The following is an 18627-nucleotide window of genomic DNA, read 5'->3' on the forward strand; positions in this document are numbered from 1 at the left end:
GTTACGCCACGCGCTTGAGCCCAGCCTGGTCGGCCTGGAATCGCTACCGGAGTTCAGCCCCCTGGAAGCGAAAGTCTTTATGGGGGATCTTGGAGACAAGAAGGTCTCACGTATTTACCAGACCCTTGTCACCCATTGTTCCTCTACTCTATGCACACTGAAGGAAGCCTGGGAAGGGGACGTTGGACCCCTGGATGAGGATGACTGGAGGGAAGCCTTGGAGTCCCCGCGAGGGACTGCTGTCGCGGTGCTTCTCAGGCTGGTCCAATTTAAATATTTGCATAGGGCCTATTACACGAGGGAGCGACTGTGGAAGGCAGGCTTGATTGGATCCCCGGAGTGCTTGCGGTGCGGAGCTGAGATAGGTACCCTGTTGCATACTGTATGGTCATGTGTGGGCCTGACCAGATTCTGGAGGGGTGTGTGGAGCTGCCTTTCGGAGGTGCTGGGATGGGATCTTCCCCGTACCCCTAGACTGGGCCTGTTACATGTACTGGAGGGCGTGGGGGGAATACTTACAAGCGCCACCTTTTATTGTTAGATCTTATAGTGGCGAAACGGGACTTGGCACAAGCATGGAAGAGGGATCGTGCCCCCCCGGTGAATGCGTGGAAAGCAGGGATGGACTACTTTATGGGACTAGAGCGCCCTGTGTTTGAGGCCAGAGGATGCCCCCGGAAACATTACAAAATTTGGAAGCGTTGGGCGGAGTATCGGGGTCTGACTCTGGTGCCTCCAGTGGAACCTGAGGATGGTCTAGATGTGGACAATGGAGTATAGGCCCGTGGGACCACGAGTTTCCTGGCTGGACACTAACTTTCTTGGAGGCTTATTGAGATCACGTGCGCAGGGTTAGGGAGGGATAAGGGGTGGGTAGGTGGGCCATGGGGTGCGCGTGGGAGGTGGGGGGGGCTATGTGGGGTTGTTTCTTTGATTGGGTTTCGGTGCTACTCATACCAATGTTGACATTTGGCAGGCCCTCCTGACTGTGGAGAACTGCGTACATGCCTTACCTGATCAATCAAAATAAAAATGTTGTTGTGAAAAAAAAAGGTAACTGTGAAAGACTGTGAAGAGCTTTACAATTTAATTATGAAGGAGCATCTTTTAAGTAATTGTTACAATTAAAATTTACATCACCATCTGGTAGACCTAGGTCCACTTTCTCTTCTAAAGTTGGGGAAGAAGGCAGATACTGGGTCAAAACTAGGGTGACCAGACCTACAACTGGTGGGGGGGACCAAAAGAAATAGGCCAAAAGGGCCTCTCAAGGGAAAGAGGATAACCCTAAAAACAAAGAGTCATCGTTTTGCCCCCAAAAATCTGTTCAGGAGGGTGGGCCCAGAGATTTTTCACAGCCAAAGAGTGGGTACCAGGGGAAGGACTGAGATCCCAAGACAGCTTGGTGTCAGGATTGTAGGTACTTGGGGCACCGAACTGGAGACCCTGGCTGTACAAACAAGATACATGCCTCTAGTCCTCCTGCAGTAAATGCAGTAGGCAATCTCCAGATAGGATCTCAGGAGGGCCCTTGACCATGTCGGAGAGCTCACTGAGGAAACTCTCATAGAGGATGTGGACTTAGCCACCTTAGCTGCCTGGCCCACTAACATGCAAAAGTACAGACAGTATCCTGTTGTTAATGGGGTTAGGGTGAAAGGATTAAGAGACACTGGTGCTATTTTCACCATGGTGACCAAGAATCCATGCTGAAATCCTTGGAATCACATACTGGGCATGTGTAAGAACCTGAGCACAGAGCAGAGGTCAGAGTGAAAAAGAGGTACTGGAGTCTGGAAATATGGCCCTGCCATCCAAAAGAAAAGGGAGGAAGACTGGGGAACCAGCTTCCGAACAGACACCGACCTCTCTCCTCAGGGAGAAGAGTCAGCCTCAGGGGGAAATGAGCCACAAAACTTGGAGCCTAACTAGGCTGACCTCTTGGGCCCTGGGGGAACCTCTAAAGAAGATCTTTGCCACGGGCAGAGGACCTGACCCACTCTTGAAAGCCTGTGACACAAAGCTGCTGCACAGGAAAGTGGTGATAATAGTGGCTTCCACAAAACCTATTGGGAGGTTGGGATCCTTTACACTGCGGCCAGAGACCCTAAACCCGGTGCCACTCAGCGAGAGGTAGTGTCTCAGATGTTAAGAGAATTCCTCCTCACATTGGCCCACTATATCCCACTAAATGGACACCTTGGTCAGAACAAACCGTGGAGTAGGCTTGTCATTCACTTACACTGGCCAAGGATGAACCAGAAGGTGTAGGAGTTCTGCAACTCCTGCCCCATCTGTCATGCCAGTAGCAAGACCGATGGACACCCAAAGGCCACCTTTTTCCCACTCCCAGTTGTTGAGGTTCCCTTTGAAAGGGTAGGGACCGACATCTTTGTCCCTTTGGCCAACCCACAGCATCTGGGAAGAGATATAGTCTGGAGGTAGTGGATCCTGTCACCAGGTATCCTGAGGCTATTCCCCTTAGGACTCCCACTGCCCCTGCAGTGGCTATCGCTCTCGTTGGTGTCTTCACCAGGGTGGGCTTCCTTAAGGAGGTGGTGTCAGACAGAGGTACCAATTTCATGCCTGGCTAACTAAAACACATGTGTAAGGAGTGTGGAGTGACTTCTAAGCTCACTACCCTCTACCACCCACAATGTAACGGTCATGTTTAAAGATTCAACAAGACTATGAAGGGTATGATTGGTGGACTTCCTGAAAAGCTCTGAAGGAGATGGGATGTCGTACTGCCATGCCTGCTTTACACCTACAGGAAAGTGCCACAGAAAGGTGTTGGGTTCTCCGCATTCAAACTTCTGTTTGGTCATCATGTCAAGGGACCATTGTGCCTTGTGAAGGAAGGATGGGATAAGCCTCTCGTCGAACCCAAACAGGACATAGTGGACTATGGGCTTCTCCTTCGCTCTTGGATAGCTGAATACATGGAACAAGCAAACTAAAATATAGAGGCGAGCCAGGAGCTCCAGAAGCACTGGTATGACCAAAAGGCTGCCATGGTGGAGGTCCAACAAGGGCAGAAGGTATGGGTGTTGGAGCCAGTGGCCCCTAGAGCCCTCCAAGATAAGGGGTCTGGGCTTCTGCAGGAACCCCAACAGGGTCATTCATGTAAACCGCCCTAAACTCTATTATGACAGGGAAGATGTGACATGTTCACGGTTACAGATGAGGATAAGGAAGCAGAGAGTGAACCTCTCCCTGACCTCCTGTCCAACAACCCAAAAGATGGGTCAGTAGAAGGAGTGGTCTTCTCAGTCACCCTCACTGCCCGATAGCAAACTGATTGCAGGCAAGTCCTAAATCAGTTTTCTGAGCTCTTCTCTGTGACCCCTGGTCAGGCTCGGTGGTGTACCCATGACATGGACACTGGTGAAAGTCTAATTGTCAAAAACAAAATTTACAGGCAGTCTGATCATGTGAAAGAGAGCATCAAAGTTGAAGTAAGCAATATGCTGGAATTGGGAGTCATAGAGCCATCTGAGAGCCTCTGGGCCAGCCCTGACGTGTTAGTCCCCAAGCCCAATGCCCATGGTGTTAAGAAGGAAATTATGTTTTGTGTGGAGTATAGGGGTCTCAATTCCGTGACCAAGACTGATGCACACCCAATTCCTAATGCAGACTAATTGACGGACAGGTTAAGAGTAGCCAATTAGCTGAGTACCTCACATCAGGGTACTGGCAGATAGGCCTGACTCCAAGAGCCAAAGACAAATCTGCATTTTCTACCCCAGATGGGCATTATCAGTTTAATGTAATGCCTATTGCTCTGACAAATGCACCTGCCACTTTTCAGAGGTTGGTGAATAAAGTCTTGGCTGGCTTGGAATTCTATAGTGCAGCTTATCTTGACAATAATGCTGTGTTTAGCCCCACCTAGGCAGATTACGTGGTTCACCTTGGGAAAGTATTGTGGGAAGAGGCCAGGTTCAAACATTACAGCCCAAGTTCCAGACTAGTCTGGACTGGGTAGCTCCAACAACCAGATTCAAGGTAGACCTGCCTTGGCTGATTGGATACTGCCAGAGGCTCGTGAAGGATTATGGCACCATGGTGGCACCCCTCACAAAACTAAAAAAAAAAAAGAATGCCCAAAAAGGTGAACTGAACGTGAGCTGTCAAAAGGCTTTTGACACTCTGAAGGAAGCAGTGTGCTCTGCACCTGTTCTGAAAGCTCTAGATTCTGCAGCAATTCATTGTGCAGACTGATACCTTTGAACATGGGATAGAAGCGGTCCTATCCCAACTAAATCATGAAGGTCAAGACCAGCCTGTGGCTTTCATCAGTAGAAGGCTACTACCCAGGGTACAGCATTGGAGTGCCATTGAGAGGGAAGCCTTTGCTGTGGTCTGGTCCCTGAAGAAGCTGAGGCCATACCAGTTTGGCTCTCACTTCTTTGTTCAAACCGACCACAGGCATCTCAGATGGTTAATGCAGAAAAAAAGGGGACAACCATAAATGGCTCAGGTGGTCCATATTCCTACAGGGAATGGACTTTGAAGTGGAACACCGACACGGGACTGCCCATGTCAATGCAGATGGATTTTCTAGATTCTTCCACTTAGATGATAAAAGCTCACTAAGGGAAGTGTAGTCTCATCTTCTTTCATTTGGGGGGCGTCATGTAGGAAAGTGCCTTTATTTACATGGTTAGTCCCCCACTTTTTGCCTAATGTCTGACATAGCGGGGTCTGTTGGCTCAGTGGCCTAATGCATCCACTGCAGGGGCCGTGTTCAACCTCATGGTCACAAGTTCAAATCCCGGTGGGTCCACTCAGCCTTTCATCCATCTGAGGTCGATAAAATGAGTACCATTATTTTCATATAAAGTTTTTTATAGCGCGAACAAGATCTCGAAGGATAACAGCGCTTTACAAAGGAAGGAAGGAAGGACATAAATCCAATATCGACAGCAAGTAAGAATACACAACAGGAATAATTGCATAAATCCCAGACAAATAATCTCATAATTCTCAGACTAATGAATCAAGGAGAGTAGTACAATAAACGGGTATGTAGCAGGCTACTAAAGGGGGTAACAATGCGGAAAAGAGGAGCATAGATCCAATATCGACATCAAGTAGGAATACACAACAGGAATACTCGCATGTTTCCCCAGACAAGTGAATCAAGAAGAGTAATACGATAAACAGGAATATAACGGGCTACGATGGGGGACACACAATGCGACAATGGCTGTAGAAACAATGATTTTGAACAAGTGATCCTAGCCCAAGTTAAGGTAAAAATGTGTTCATTAGTAATCTTTTGGCTTCCAGTTTGAAAGCAGTCGTTGAAGAGATTCTGCTTATTTCCGGTGGAAGAGAGTTCCATATCCTTGGGGCAGCGCAGGAGAAGGCTCGGAGACTGCTAAGGATGGGTGGTTTCAGGAGGAGAGTGATGAGTGACAGCGCTTCTTGAGGCTCTCCCACCGCAGGATAATTCAAGCTTTTGCACTAGGTACCTGGGAGTTTTGAAATGCAGAGCTTTGTGCGTCAGAACAGCAATCTTTAACTGAATTTGAGCTTGGTAGGGCAACCATTTAAGAGATTTTAGTATTGGGAATATGTGCTCATTTCCTTTGGTACCTGTGACCAGTCTGGCCGCAGCGTTCAGTGATGCCCTTAGGGGAGAGCCCGGGTGTATTTGGAAAGGCCACAGAGCGTAGCGCTGCCATAGTCCAACCTCGGCAGGACCAGTGCTTGTACTACCTGCTTGAAGTCCTTTTGTGGAAGGAATGACTTGATGTTTCTAAGTGTCCTCATCAAGTGATTAGCTTCCTTACACACATTGCTGATATGATTTTTCATATTCAGGTATTTGTCCAGGGTGATTCCGAGAAATTTGGCTGAGTCTATGATGAGAGGGGTGCAATTGAAGGCAGTGAGGTGATTCAGTCAAGGGTTTAGCTTGGAGATGTGGTTCGGGGAGAGATGAAAAGGAATTCTGTTTTGGAGGGGTTGAGCAGTAGATGGTTCTCCGTTAACCAATTTTGCGAAGTATTTAGGGTAGTGTTGAGTGAGATGATGTTGTCCATATGGAAGAGAATGTTCGTGGAATTTAGAGAATTCGCTAGTGGTTCCAAAAAAAGGTTGAAGAGGATAGGATATAGGGCGGACCCTTGATGGACACCCATGAGTACTGTAGAGGGCTGGGAGAGGGAGTGGTTTGCCTTGATTCTTTGTGATCTGTGGTGAAGGAAGGATGAGAACCATTGTAACACCCGACCTGAGAAACCCATCCTGTTCTTCAGAGTGGATAGAAAGGCTGTCGTGATTAACCGTGTCGAAAGCAGAATAAAGGTCAAAGAGGATTAGGAGGCAGGAATCATTTTGGTCAAGCATTTTTAAGATGTCATCCATAACATGCGTGAGAGCCGATTCGGTACTGTGCCCCTTCCGAAAGCCGGATTGATGCTGGTCTAGGAGTTCAAAATTCTCTATATGAACACAGAGTTGGGATTGTACGCATTTTTCAAGTAGTTTGGCTAATGTGGGATGTTGGAGATAGGGCGGAAATTATTGAGGTCAGTTTTATCTGTGTTCGTTTTTTTAGTATAGGTGACACCAGAGCTGCTTTTAGGCAGTCTGGGATCGTGCCTTGTGATAGAGAAGCGTTTACAATCCTTGTCCAGGTGGGGATGAGTACATTCTTGATTTCTTTGAAGATGGCAGGTGGCAGCGGGTCACTGAAGTGGTTAGATGGATAGATGCTCTGAAGAATCCTGTTGATGTCTTTTTCACTGAATGGGGTAAAGGTGCCCCATGCCGCACTGAACCGCATTGAAACCACAGAGTTGGGTATCAATAAACATCTGTTATTCTGCGCCAAGAGACCTTGTTGGGGTGAATGTGCACATTACAAATACACATGTTATGTTAGCTTATGTAATTTCGACCTCTAAGTGAACTGAGTCCCTGTTAACCATATTCCAAGTGCCAGATCTCCTTTCCCTAAACTGTACCACGATTGGCACAACTTCATTACCCCTTTAAGTCCCCAGTAAATTGTACACCTGATACCCAGGGCATGGGGAAAGAAGAAGGTCCCCTAGAGACCCCGGACCAGGTGGTGCTGCTATCGCAGGCTGCTTGTCCAGGTGCAGGACAAACTGAAGAGTTGACATGGCACACGGTGCCATGCCGCCCTCACACTGCATAAGATATAGGTAAGCCACCCCTAATGCAGGCCTTTAGTCCTAAGACAGGATGCACTATGTCTATCAGCATGAGCAAATATTCCCCTACACTGTCAAGTCTGTTCTGGGTGGTGTGAGTGAACAGGAACGCCATAAAGCGTACAAGGGCTGAATACTTGTCAACATGACTTTCCTAGCTCCATGATGGCTTTACTGATTTCTAAGATGATTGATACTAAACATCTTGTCTTTATAAAGCCTTGCTTATGCCAGTATCTGATGTATTGATAAATTCGCACATGAGACCCTTTTTGAGGGTTCCCTGAAATCTAACCAACCACTGGTGCTGTTCCTGTCTAGTTTTGGCCAGCCTGCCATCACCAGACATGTTTCTGATAGAGAGCCAGAGCTCTCCAGATCCAGAGACAATGCCTGCACTGGGTGGAGTTGGTCAGACCTCCCCCCCTGCTTGATCTGCCTTGGCAGAAGCTGGAACTTCAAAGGACATGCTCCCTTTGAATCCTACCCCCAGCCTCTACTGTTAAAAGCAGATGGCAACCCCCTAGTCCTGCTCCACTTTTGACAGGAGGACTGATGGGAAAATTAGGTAAAGTAAGAGGAGGGTCTACCTTCACCCTGTACCACACCCTCAGGTGGGCAGGCCAGGTAGACCCCACTTTTCACAATTCGCCATTAGGAGTTAAGGTATGCCCACTCGGCACATGGGGTGTGCATAAAGAGGGTGTAGGCACCCTACAGGTAGGCAGGCCTATGGCTACTACCTGACCTCCCCTAAATTCAGAATTTAGGTGGCTCCCCGAGAACCTGACTTCAGATTTGACGGACACAAGAAGACAAGAAAGAACACCACTGTGGTTCAAGAACTGAGACAGACACAGAATCAATCAATCAATCAATCAAGGACATTTATAGAGCGCACTACTCACCCAGAGGGTCTCAAGGCGCTAGGGGGTGGGGGGGTGCTGCTACTGCTCGAACAGCCAGGTCTTGAGCTTCTTCCTGAAGGAGAGGTGGTCCTGGGTCAGGCGGAGGTGGGTCGGAAGGGAGTTCCAGGTCTTGGCGGCCAGGTAGGAGAAGGACCTTCCTCCTGTTGTCGCTCTTCGGATGCGGGGGACGGCGGCGAGGGCGTGGTTGGTCGATCGGAGGTGGCGTTTGGGAGCGTAGAAGTTGAGGCGGCTGTTGAGGTATCCTGGGCCTTGGTTGAGTAGGGCTTTGTGTGCGTGGGTGAGGAGCCGGAAGGTGATTCTTTTGTTGATTGGGAGCCAGTGCAGGTCTCTCAGGTGTCTGGAGATGTGGCTTCGTCTGGGGACGTCGAGGATGAGTCACGCCGAGGCGTTCTGGATACGCTGGAGTCTCTTCTGGAGCTTGGCGGTGGTTCCGGCGTAGAGGGCGTTGCCGTAGTCCAGACGGCTGGTGACGAGTGCCTGGGTGACCGTCTTCCTGGTTTCGGTGGGGATCCACCGGAAGATCTTACGTAGCATGCGCAGGATGTTGAAACAGGACGAGGAGACGGCGTTGACTTGTCTGGTCATGGAGAGGGAGGAGTCCAGGATGAAGCCCAGGTTGCGTGCGTGGTCTGTCGGTTTGGGTGCGGTGCCCAGGGCGGGGGGCCACCAGGAGTCGTCCCAGGCGGAGGGCGAGGAGCCCAGGATGAGGACTTCCGTCTTGTCTGAGTTCAGTTTCAGGCGGCTGGTTGTCATCCACTCGGCTACGTCTTTCATCCCTTCGTGAAGGTTGGCTCTGGCGGTGGCGGGGTCGTTGGTGAGGGAGAGAATCAGCTGGGTGTCGTCGGCGTAGGAGATGATGTTGAGGTTGTGTTGGCGTGCGATGGCCGCGAGGGGGCTCATGTAGACGTTGAAGAGGGTGGGGCTCAGCGAGGATCCTTGAGGGACGCCGCAGATGACTCCGGTGGCCTCTGACTTGTACGGTGGTAGGCGGACTCTCTGTGTTCTTCCGTCGAGGAAGGAGATGATCCATTCCAGTGCCTTCTCGTGGATTCCGACGTTGCTGAGGCGCTGCACTAGGGTGCGGTGGCAGACAGTGTCGAAAGCTGCGGAGAGGTCTAGGAGGATGAGGGCCGCTGTTTCTCCGTTGTCCATCAGGGCTCGGATGTCATCGGTGGCAGCGATGAGGGCGGTCTCGGTGCTGTGGTTGGCTCGGAAGCCAGACTGTGAGGGGTCGAGGGATCCATTCGTCTCGAGGAAGGTGGCCAGCTGTTTGTTGACGATCTTCTCGATGACTTTGGCTGGAAACGGGAGGAGCGAGATGGGGCGGTAATTCTTGAGTTCGGTGGGGTCCGCTGTAGGTTTCTTGAGTAGGGCGCTGAGTTCGGCGTGCTTCCAGCTCTCCGGGAAGGTGGCGGTGTCGAATGAGGTGTTGATGATGTCCCGCAGGTGGGGTGCGATGACAGCGTCGGCCTTGTTGAAGACGTGGTGAGGGCAGGGGTCGGTTGGAGATCCGGAGTGGATGGAGTTCATCATGCGGACGGTGTCTTCGGTGCTGATCGGCGTCCAGGCGCGGAGGGTGGTGGTGGGGGGCGGTGGTTCGGTTGTGGCGTGCGTCGGTTGAGTGCTGAAGCTGTTGTGTATGTCCGCGATCTTGTTGTGGAAGTAGGAGGCGAGGGAATTGCAGAGGTCTTGCGAAGGGGTGATGTCGTTGTTTCCGGCGTTGGGGTTGGAGAGCTCTTTCACGATGTTGAAGAGTTCCTTGTAGTTGTGTGCGTTGTTGTCCAGTCGGTCCTTGAATGCAGTTTTCTTGGTGGTGCGGATCAGTTGGTGGTGCTTCCGGGTAGCAAGCTTGAGGGTGGTCATGTTGTGCGGAGTTGGTTCCCTTCTCCAGTCTTTCTCGAGGGCTCGGCAGTTCTTCTTGGAACTCATGAGTTCGTCGGTGAACCATGGGGCCTTCTTGCTGCCGGGTCTGTTGGGCGGGGTCCTCAGTGGGGCGAGTTCGTCCGCGCAGTTGCTGATTCACTTCGTGAGGTTGTCGGCGGCCTGGCTGGGGTTCGCTGAGCTGGCGGGAGGGTGCTGGCTGAGGGAAGCGGCTAGCTGGTCGGCTGTGATCTTGTTCCAGCTTCTTCGAGCAACCTGTTGCTGGTGGTGGTGGATCGTCGTTCTTCTGAAGGTGAAGTGGACGCAGCTGTGGTCCGTCCAGTGGAGTCCGGTGGTGTGGCTGAAGGTGATGTCTTTGCTGAATGAGAAGACGGCGTTGAGTGTGTGTCCGGCGAGGTGGGTGGGGGTGGACACCAGCTGCTTGAGACCGAGGGTGGCGAGGTTGTCGAGCAGGGTGGTGGTGTTGCGGTCGTTGTTGTTCTCCAGGTGGAAGTTGATGTCCCCCAGGAGGATGTAGTCGGCGGAGGGGAGGGCGTGCGGGCTGATGAAGTCGGCGATGTCCTCGCTGAATTGTGTGCATGGTCCCGGGGGTCGGTAGATCAGGGTGCCTCTGAGGGTGGTTTTGGGGTCCGTGTGGATCTGGAAGTGCAGGTGTTCGGCGGTTGTCAGGGTGTCGTCGGTGTTGGTCTTGATGCGGATGGTGTCCCTGTAGATGATGGCGAGGCCTCCTCCAGTCTGGTTGTCGCGGTCTCTTCGGGTGATCTTGTAACCCTCTGGGATGGCGATGGCCATGTGGAGTCGTTCATCCAGGTTTCAGTGAGGAAGGCGACGTCTGGGTCTGTGGTGTCGAGCAGGTTCCAGAGCTCGACGGCGTGTCTGTGGACGGAGCGGGTGTTGATCAGGATGCACTTCAGGTGGGTGGTGCTGGTGTTCGGCTTGGTGGGTGCTGGTGTGGCGTGGGTCCGGTTGCAGGTGAACTTACAGGAGTGGCAGCTGAAGGATCCGTGGGTGCGTCTCGGTGTGGCTCGGTAGCAGCCCGGGGTTCGGCCGGTGTTGAGTGCGTTGAGTTCGGTGGCGTCGTAGGTCCGGCGGGTCGGCTTCCGACGGTGGGGGGCAGGGGTCCTGGCACTGGGCGCGGTCCAGGCGCGGACGGGCGTAGACGGGCTTACCTTTGGCGCACCTTCGGCGCTCATTCGGTGCTCCCGCTGCGCGCGTCCGCTGCGCGGTCGCTCCGGGGGCGTCATAAGAAGGGAGCCGGTAGGGAGGGTCTGCGGGGAGGCGGGACCGGGCCGACCAATCGGCTGGCGGGGGGGCGGGGCCGCGGGCTGGCAGCGGCGGGAAAACGGGAGGCCGAGGCTCGGAGGGCGGCCCTGCGGCGGCTGGGGCAGTGTCAGCGGCGAGGATATGGTGCAGCGGGCAGCGAGGATCTGGTGCAGCGGGCAGCAGGTAAGCAGGTAGGCTGAGGGGGCGACCAGGCCAGAGGTGCAGTGGTCGCTCCCTTGGAAGGGTCTGGGTCCCCTTAAGAAGGGAGCCGGTAGGGAGGGTCTGCGGGGAGGCGGGAGCGGGCCGACCAATCGGCTGGCGGGGGGGCGGGGCCGCGGGCTGGCAGCGGCGGGAAAACGGGAGGCCGAGGCTCGGAGGGCGGCCCTGCGGCGGCTGGGGCAGCGTCAGCCGCGAGGATCTGGTGCAGCGGGCAGCGAGGATCTGGTGCAGCGGGCAGCGAGGATCTGGTGCAGCGGGCAGCAGGTAAGCGGGTAGGCTGAGGGGGCGACCAGGCCAGAGGCGCAGTGGTCGCTCCCTTGGAAGGGTCTGGGTCCCCTTAAGAAGGGAGCCGGTAGGGAGGGTCTGCGGGGAGGCGGGAGCGGGCCGACCAATCGGCTGGCGGGGGGGCGGGGCTGCGGGCTGGCAGCGGCGGGAAAACGGGAGGCCGAGGCTCGGAGGGCGGCCCTGCGGCGGCTGGGGCAGCGTCAGCGGCGAGGATCTGGTGCAGCGGGCAGCGAGGATCTGGTGCAGCGGGCAGCAGGTAAGCAGGTAGGCTGAGGGGGCGACCAGGCCAGAGGCGCAGTGGTCGCTCCCTTGGAAGGGTCTGGGTCCCCTTAAGAAGGCAGCCGGTAGGGAGGGTCTGCGGGGAGGCGGGAGCGGGCCGACCAATCGGCTGGCGGGGGGGCGGGGCCGCGGGCTGGCAGCGGCGGGAAAACGGGAGGCCGAGGCTCGGAGGGCGGCCCTGCGGCGGCTGGGGCAGCGTCAGCGGCGAGGATCTGGTGCAGCGGGCAGCGAGGATCTGGTGCAGCGGGCAGCAGGTAAGCAGGTAGGCTGAGGGGGCGACCAGGCCAGAGGCGCAGTGGTCGCCCCCTCAGCCTACCAGAAGACACTGGTTCAAACCCCCGCTGCTGCTAAGGATTCGACCATTGCAACCTGCTGTCTCTTCTGAAACCTTCAAGGTCCCCAAGAAACCCCGGAGCCCTCCAGCCTTCTCCAAATTGCCAGGAACCTCCCTTTGGACTAGGCTCTAGTCCCCGGCATCCGCTGGAAAAGAAACCGCCGTGGTTAAGGACCGCAAAACACACAAGATGATGGACGGAATGTTGCACAATGGCAAAACATTCACCCCCTGTCACTGATCTAGATTTAATCCATCGTTATTTTGCTCACCAAGCCACCCCAGGCACACTCCATGTCGACACAGTGCAGCGAGATGCCTGTTGGTTCACCACTCCAGTGGAACCGACCCCTGCACGCCTACACCAACTCTAGGGATCCTCTCAGCACAACGGCCAGCGCTGGAAACAGCCCCATTCCTCAGAGCCCGTACCATGTAACCTATTGCCAGTGGCATAGATGGCATTAATCAGCAACATTGGCATGCCTCACTCATGAGGCCTAACCACTACCGGTGACCTCTGAAACCAGCACCCATGACCTCTGGTACACCTGCTCCAGGTGCAACCCGACTACCTGCTGTACCCGAGTCCTGGGTCCCCAAAGACTTTCATCCCACCTGTGAATATGATCTCTGACCTTCCACAGGACTGTGGTCATCTGAAACTACATTACAGCTATTCACTTCCATTGCTTTCCCCGCTGAACATGATGGTAAATATTTGATGGTATCGATCGCCGAGTGCCTAGATACCGAAAGTACTGCTTACTTTGAACTGCACTGCATTTATTTCAATAACCACAAGTATCTAAAGTATTATTCAAGTATTGAATCTGTACAAGGTATATTTACAATTTGAAGTCCTGCTTCTAAAAACATATATAAAGAATCTCGGTATTTGTTTATAGAAAACTGGTCTTGGATTTATTCTTGTGCATGTGTCTCATTGTATTGCATCTGTGAGTTCAACAATTGCGTGACCCTGTCCTCTGATAAGCCTAACTGCTCGCCCAAACTACCACAAAAAGAGAGTTAATATTATCTACTTGTTGCCTCTATCTTCGTTTGGGGATTTCTTGCACTTTCTACAGTGTATTTCATTATAGTACACTGTACAAAGAGGCGGTATCTTACATTAACACTCACTGTCCATGCTGAACAATGAAAGCATTTCTATGGCAAAGGAATGATAGGTGATGCATCCGTTTCCTGCTGCGAGTGTCGTCCCCTTCTTCTACTATACCACTCCAATAGTTTTGCTCTGTGCCAAACAATAAAATGAAGAAACTCTGCAGCATATTATGCCACTTGTAGCAGAAAACAAAATACATAACTAATGAGCTGTGCAGGGGAGCAGATGCTATCAAAATAAAAACCTCAGGGTTATATATGAGCCTTTTGCATAAATTAGAAAGAACATTTTTATACTCACTAGTTTTTTCGTGTTGCTCCCTGAAGACTGGACGGCCAGCCTGCTGCCACATTCGTAGCATAATACGGTAGCGGGGAGTTCTTTTGCTGTTATGTGTCCCATAAAGGAGTCTATATTCGTGCTCCAAGTGGAAAGCACGGCGCAGAACCTTCCACTTTGCACGGCATTGTTTCCAGGTGCGCTGATACCCATCTCTCACTAGATGCTGAGTAATTGGACCCCACACAATGACCTTAGCATGGCGAGAGGACATCAGAATATCCAGATTTCCTGACTTTTGGACACCATTCAGAAGACTCTTGATCTCCTCCTGAAGCCATATTTTTCCTCTAGGCATCCTGGGCCGACCAAGTCATATGCAGAGGGAATGACTGTCTGTACAGAACCCTTCATGCAACCTAGAGTCACAAAAACAAAAATAAGTTTGTTATGAAGTTGTATAATGTTCACTTATAATAATACACCATCATATCAGAATGAAACTGAACTTATTTCAGCATGCCTGGTGGCTCACTTGGCATGCAAATCTACTTCAAGGGCCTCTATTTAACCAAGTTAATGACGAAATTACAGGTTCAAATCTCGGCACGTCCACTCGTCCTTTGATTCTTATGGGCTCAATAAAATGATTAGACTCAAAGGAACCACATATAACGCCACAAAACAGAACAAATGTAACTGTTTTGAAAATACTGCCCTCACTCACACACCGAAGTGTGTGACATGTTTCATCATCGGGTCTGCTTACAATACGCCCAGGTGTAGCCACACTCTGGACGGGGCATAAGGGAGGGGTTAAACATAAAAGACCAAAGGACACAATACAAAACCAAACAACATATACACTCAACAAAAAGTGATCAGTGAATGTCACCCTGTGACTAGAATTGGTGTACAACACGTGCAGTTAATAGGGAAGTGTTTAAAACTGGTTTGGGGATACCAAACAAAATTTTATTAATAGGTTCCACAACCAGGATTAAAAGGAAAAAAAAGGATGGGTAGTGTTTCCAAGCGAAAATAAAGTTCTCAAAACAGCCATCCTAATACCGCTAGTGTCAACATGTTTCGACCGACTTACTGCGCCACGAAGGTCACCCCGGTCTTCTTCAGGACATATGTTGATACCAGTCCTGCTATTGGCAAACCGTAGTTTGTTCAAAGTACCAAATAACTGATCACATGGGATTCCAATTGAATCAACATGTGTGGAGGGGATCCCAACAACACGGGAAACAAAAACTGGAATGATAACATTCCTACATAAGTATGTTGTAAAAGGGTGTGTGCCCAATATTATTCAGCCACCCCATTGATTTTGACAAGAGAAATCCTAGAATTGGTCCGTTTCATGTAGCTTAAGGGGATAATGTATTCATCACCCATCAATTTGAATCAAACAACTATTACGTGCAATGCTATGAACATATAGAAATCTACATATCTTCATAAGTCCGGAACGTATATCCGGTAGTGGTATTAGCTTACAGGATATATAACCCAGATGCAACGTCACTGAGAGATGTATAATGTGACTCCCGTTCATGTACTCACTGAGTTTATTAAGGATGTAAACTCGACATGGCGCCCTGCAGGTAGGTGTCCCAAGAACACAACCTGTATGCACGGGAACAAAGTAAGAGAGACAGATAGCACCCAACACGCTCTATCATATCAAGCTCGAAAAATGATGAGCCTCAGATCCAGGCGTCAATGACAAAGTGTAAGTGAGCCAGGCATAACGAAGTCACCCAGCGTTAGCCCATAGAGGAGCGCCCGTATCAGAAGGTAGAACAGTTGCCAGCCCCCATCCACACTCCTTACTGTTCCGAGGGAAGAACCTCCTACGACTGCCTGCTTCCGGATTGCCGCGAAGGTAACAGCGGCTTCCGGGAATTCGTTAAAATACCCTCTGTGTTCTGCCACTGGTTTGCGCACTACGCACATCACGTGGCTCCACGTCCGACATCATTACGTCCGACGTGGAGACCACGGTAGTCATGGGAGATTGAGTTCCCGGTCCCGGGTGCCGGGAAAAACAACCGGACCAATTGACCGATGCGACTCAGTTCGACTTAATGCATTCTGCAAGGAGAAGGCATCACAATACGTTGGAGTCTAAACAGAACCCGCAAACTGCCTGAAAAGGTGGTTAAGACAGCATCACAGTCTAAACAGAACCCGCAAACTGCCTGAAATAGTGGTTAAGACAGCATCACAGTCGATAAAAATATGGAATCACAGTGCCCTCAGATCGCCTGAAACAGTAGTTGATACAGGGTTATTTTTCATATGTATCATAATGCAAAAAGCCAAGTATACCGCCATGTAAAAAAGTATAGAGGGACCCCTGCGACAGTGTACAACGACAATATTAGCAGGTCGCATGGTAAACAAGCATTGGAAATGCAATCGGGCTCGGATTTATTGGAGTTTGAGCTAATGGCATTGTAAATGGCAATGTCTTTTCGCCATGTGTTATGGAGTGTGTGCATGTGGTGTGTAGTGGAATTATGTGGGTTAGATTTGAATTGTAGTAATGGTGGCATGCTGTGCTTTACATGAATATGTTTAAAAGTAAAGTGTACCATACTGAGATTGCTACAATAGTTAATTGTGTATGCGTTAACAATTGATGCGTGCATGGATGGCTGGTGGTGTGTGTGACTATGCCACACTGGTGCCACTGCACCTGCTGCACAATGCTAGCTACGCCACACTGGTGGTACTACACCTGCTGCGCAATCATAGGTAAGTAACACTGATAACACCTCACCTGCTCCACAACAGGTAACTACGCCACACACTGGTGCCACTGCACCTGCTGCAAAATCATAGCTAAGCAACACTACCACTGCACCAGCTCCACCAATGGTAGCTACCACTCACCGGTACCACTGCACATGCTGCGCCAATGATAGCTACGCCACACTGGTGCCACTGCACCTGCTGCACAATAATAGCTAAGCAACACTACCACTGCACCAGCTCCACCAATGGTAGCTACCACTCACCGGTACCACTGCACATGCAGCACCAATGATAGCTACCACACACTGGTGCCACTGCACCTGCTGCACAATCATAGCTAAGCAACACTACCACTGCAACTGCTCCACCTATGGTGCTATGCCACACTGCCCTCTAGTGCTGTACATGGTGCTGTTCACGTTGATTTTCCAACGCGGGACAAACACCCAGCGCTAAAATCAGCTCGAACTGCGCGGCCGGACGAAAACCCACACACTACGCCGCATAGCGCGGGGAAGTTTTTGGTGACCGCGCCCAGGCCTAAATCAAATATTGCGGAATTTAGAACACAGGCCGACCCCCACAAGTAAGTGCAAGGTACACACAGGGAAATTTACACAATAAAATGTCTGTCCACCACCTCCTCCCACCAAAAGCCGGTTGGCCAACCTGTAGCACCAATTGCGCTGAAAAACGAGTAATATGTTACTTTATTATTGCTATAGTTCACATTTTCAGTTTCTATTACCATCTCCCTCCCTGGCCTCTAGCTCAGGCTGCTTGGCAGGCCCCTTCTGACATTTTAAGCCCCTCTCCCACGCGCATTGACAGGTCATGTATTCTTCGCGACTGCCATCTTCGGTTTATAAACACGCAGCAAATCTATTTTAATATTTTTTTTAATTCCGCAATCTCAGTGGCCAACTCTTCAAAACTGGGTCACAACTTATTTAAAACCTTTAGCCACCAGCCACTTAATGAAATGTAATTTGACAGTCAAACACAGACGCCATTCACGCTACATGCCGCTACAAAAATGTTTTGCAGAGAAGAGTAAACAGGCACAAGGAAAGAGCATATATAAAACACCCTAGCACTGACTCCATACGAGCTAGAGGGGTGTCCAGTTCCTTTTGCATATCTACAGTTCCTACACTGCATCTGCGCTGCTTCTGGTCACTCAAGGGAGAGGAACAAATGTTAGGCGGGACCATCGATAATGTTGTCGCCGGTGAATGGTAGTATAGGCTGTCGCGCTGGCATTGTGGCGGAGAGCGCGTTCGCGCAAGCAAGCGAATCACGATGAGCTCGACATGGCATTATCATGGGTCAGTACTTCTGAGGGGCAGCGCATGCTATATCTAGTGCACCACTACCATGCCTGTGTGTGTCGAACACATAGGGAAAGAAATACTGTGCACGCCTTCTGCCTGGGTTCAAGGGAGCGGAATGCATTGATAAACCTCGCCCACAAAATTGTCTGCAGTGATGGGCAGCCTCTGTTAGTGCTTATACCCTGGCTATTTCAGGATCGCCACTGGTGGTGTCACCTTTTTAGCCCGGACCCCGCCTCGGTGCACGCTCCCCCCTTTCTGAGGGTCGCAGCAGTGCCGGGCGACCCGCCTGGCCACGGAGACTAGGGGAAGCGGGGCGAAGGGTTGCCGTGAGTGTCCCCCCTCGTGCATCCCCCCCTTTCAGTAGGTCGCAGCACTGCCGGGCGGCACGCCCGCTGCGGGCCGCCAGGCTGGGAGCAGTCGGTTGTATATTTTTGGGGGGTGCGGAGGCTGGGGGAAGCGGGGCGAGTAGTTGCCGAGGGTGTCCCCCCTCGTGCCTTCCCCCCCTTTCGGGGATGTCGCAGCAGTGCCGGATGGCACGCCCACTGCGGGCCGCCAAGGCTGGGGGCAGTCTGTTGTATATTAGGGGGGCCCTATCCTGTGTGACCATGTTTTGTGGTCTTCTCCTGATCCCAGCCTCCATGCGGTAGATGGGGTTGGTCCCGGGGCACCGCGAGACTGCAGCTTAAACCGTGCTAAAACAAAGTTCCAATGACGGACCCCTGCT

At 51.6% G+C, this 18627-nt stretch overlaps 1 protein-coding gene across 7 annotated transcripts in view; it reads right to left on the reverse strand.

Annotated features, from left to right (window-relative positions):
- The window catches only part of LOC144770339 (uncharacterized), a 288592-nt gene that overhangs the window by 251231 nt on the left and 18734 nt on the right, over positions 1 to 18627 (reverse strand). For all 7 annotated transcript variants that reach the window (XM_078654786.1, XM_078654783.1, XM_078654789.1 and 4 more), the window contains exon 2: positions 13816 to 14213. In XM_078654786.1, the coding sequence (XP_078510912.1) occupies positions 13816 to 14152 (337 nt within the window). In that variant the 5' untranslated portion in view covers positions 14153 to 14213. The remainder of the gene's footprint in view (positions 1 to 13815; positions 14214 to 18627) is intronic.

The sequence above is a fragment of the Lissotriton helveticus genome, chromosome 7, assembly GCF_964261635.1.
Source record: "Lissotriton helveticus chromosome 7, aLisHel1.1, whole genome shotgun sequence".
In the NCBI taxonomy this organism is placed as follows: Eukaryota; Metazoa; Chordata; class Amphibia; order Caudata; family Salamandridae; genus Lissotriton; species Lissotriton helveticus.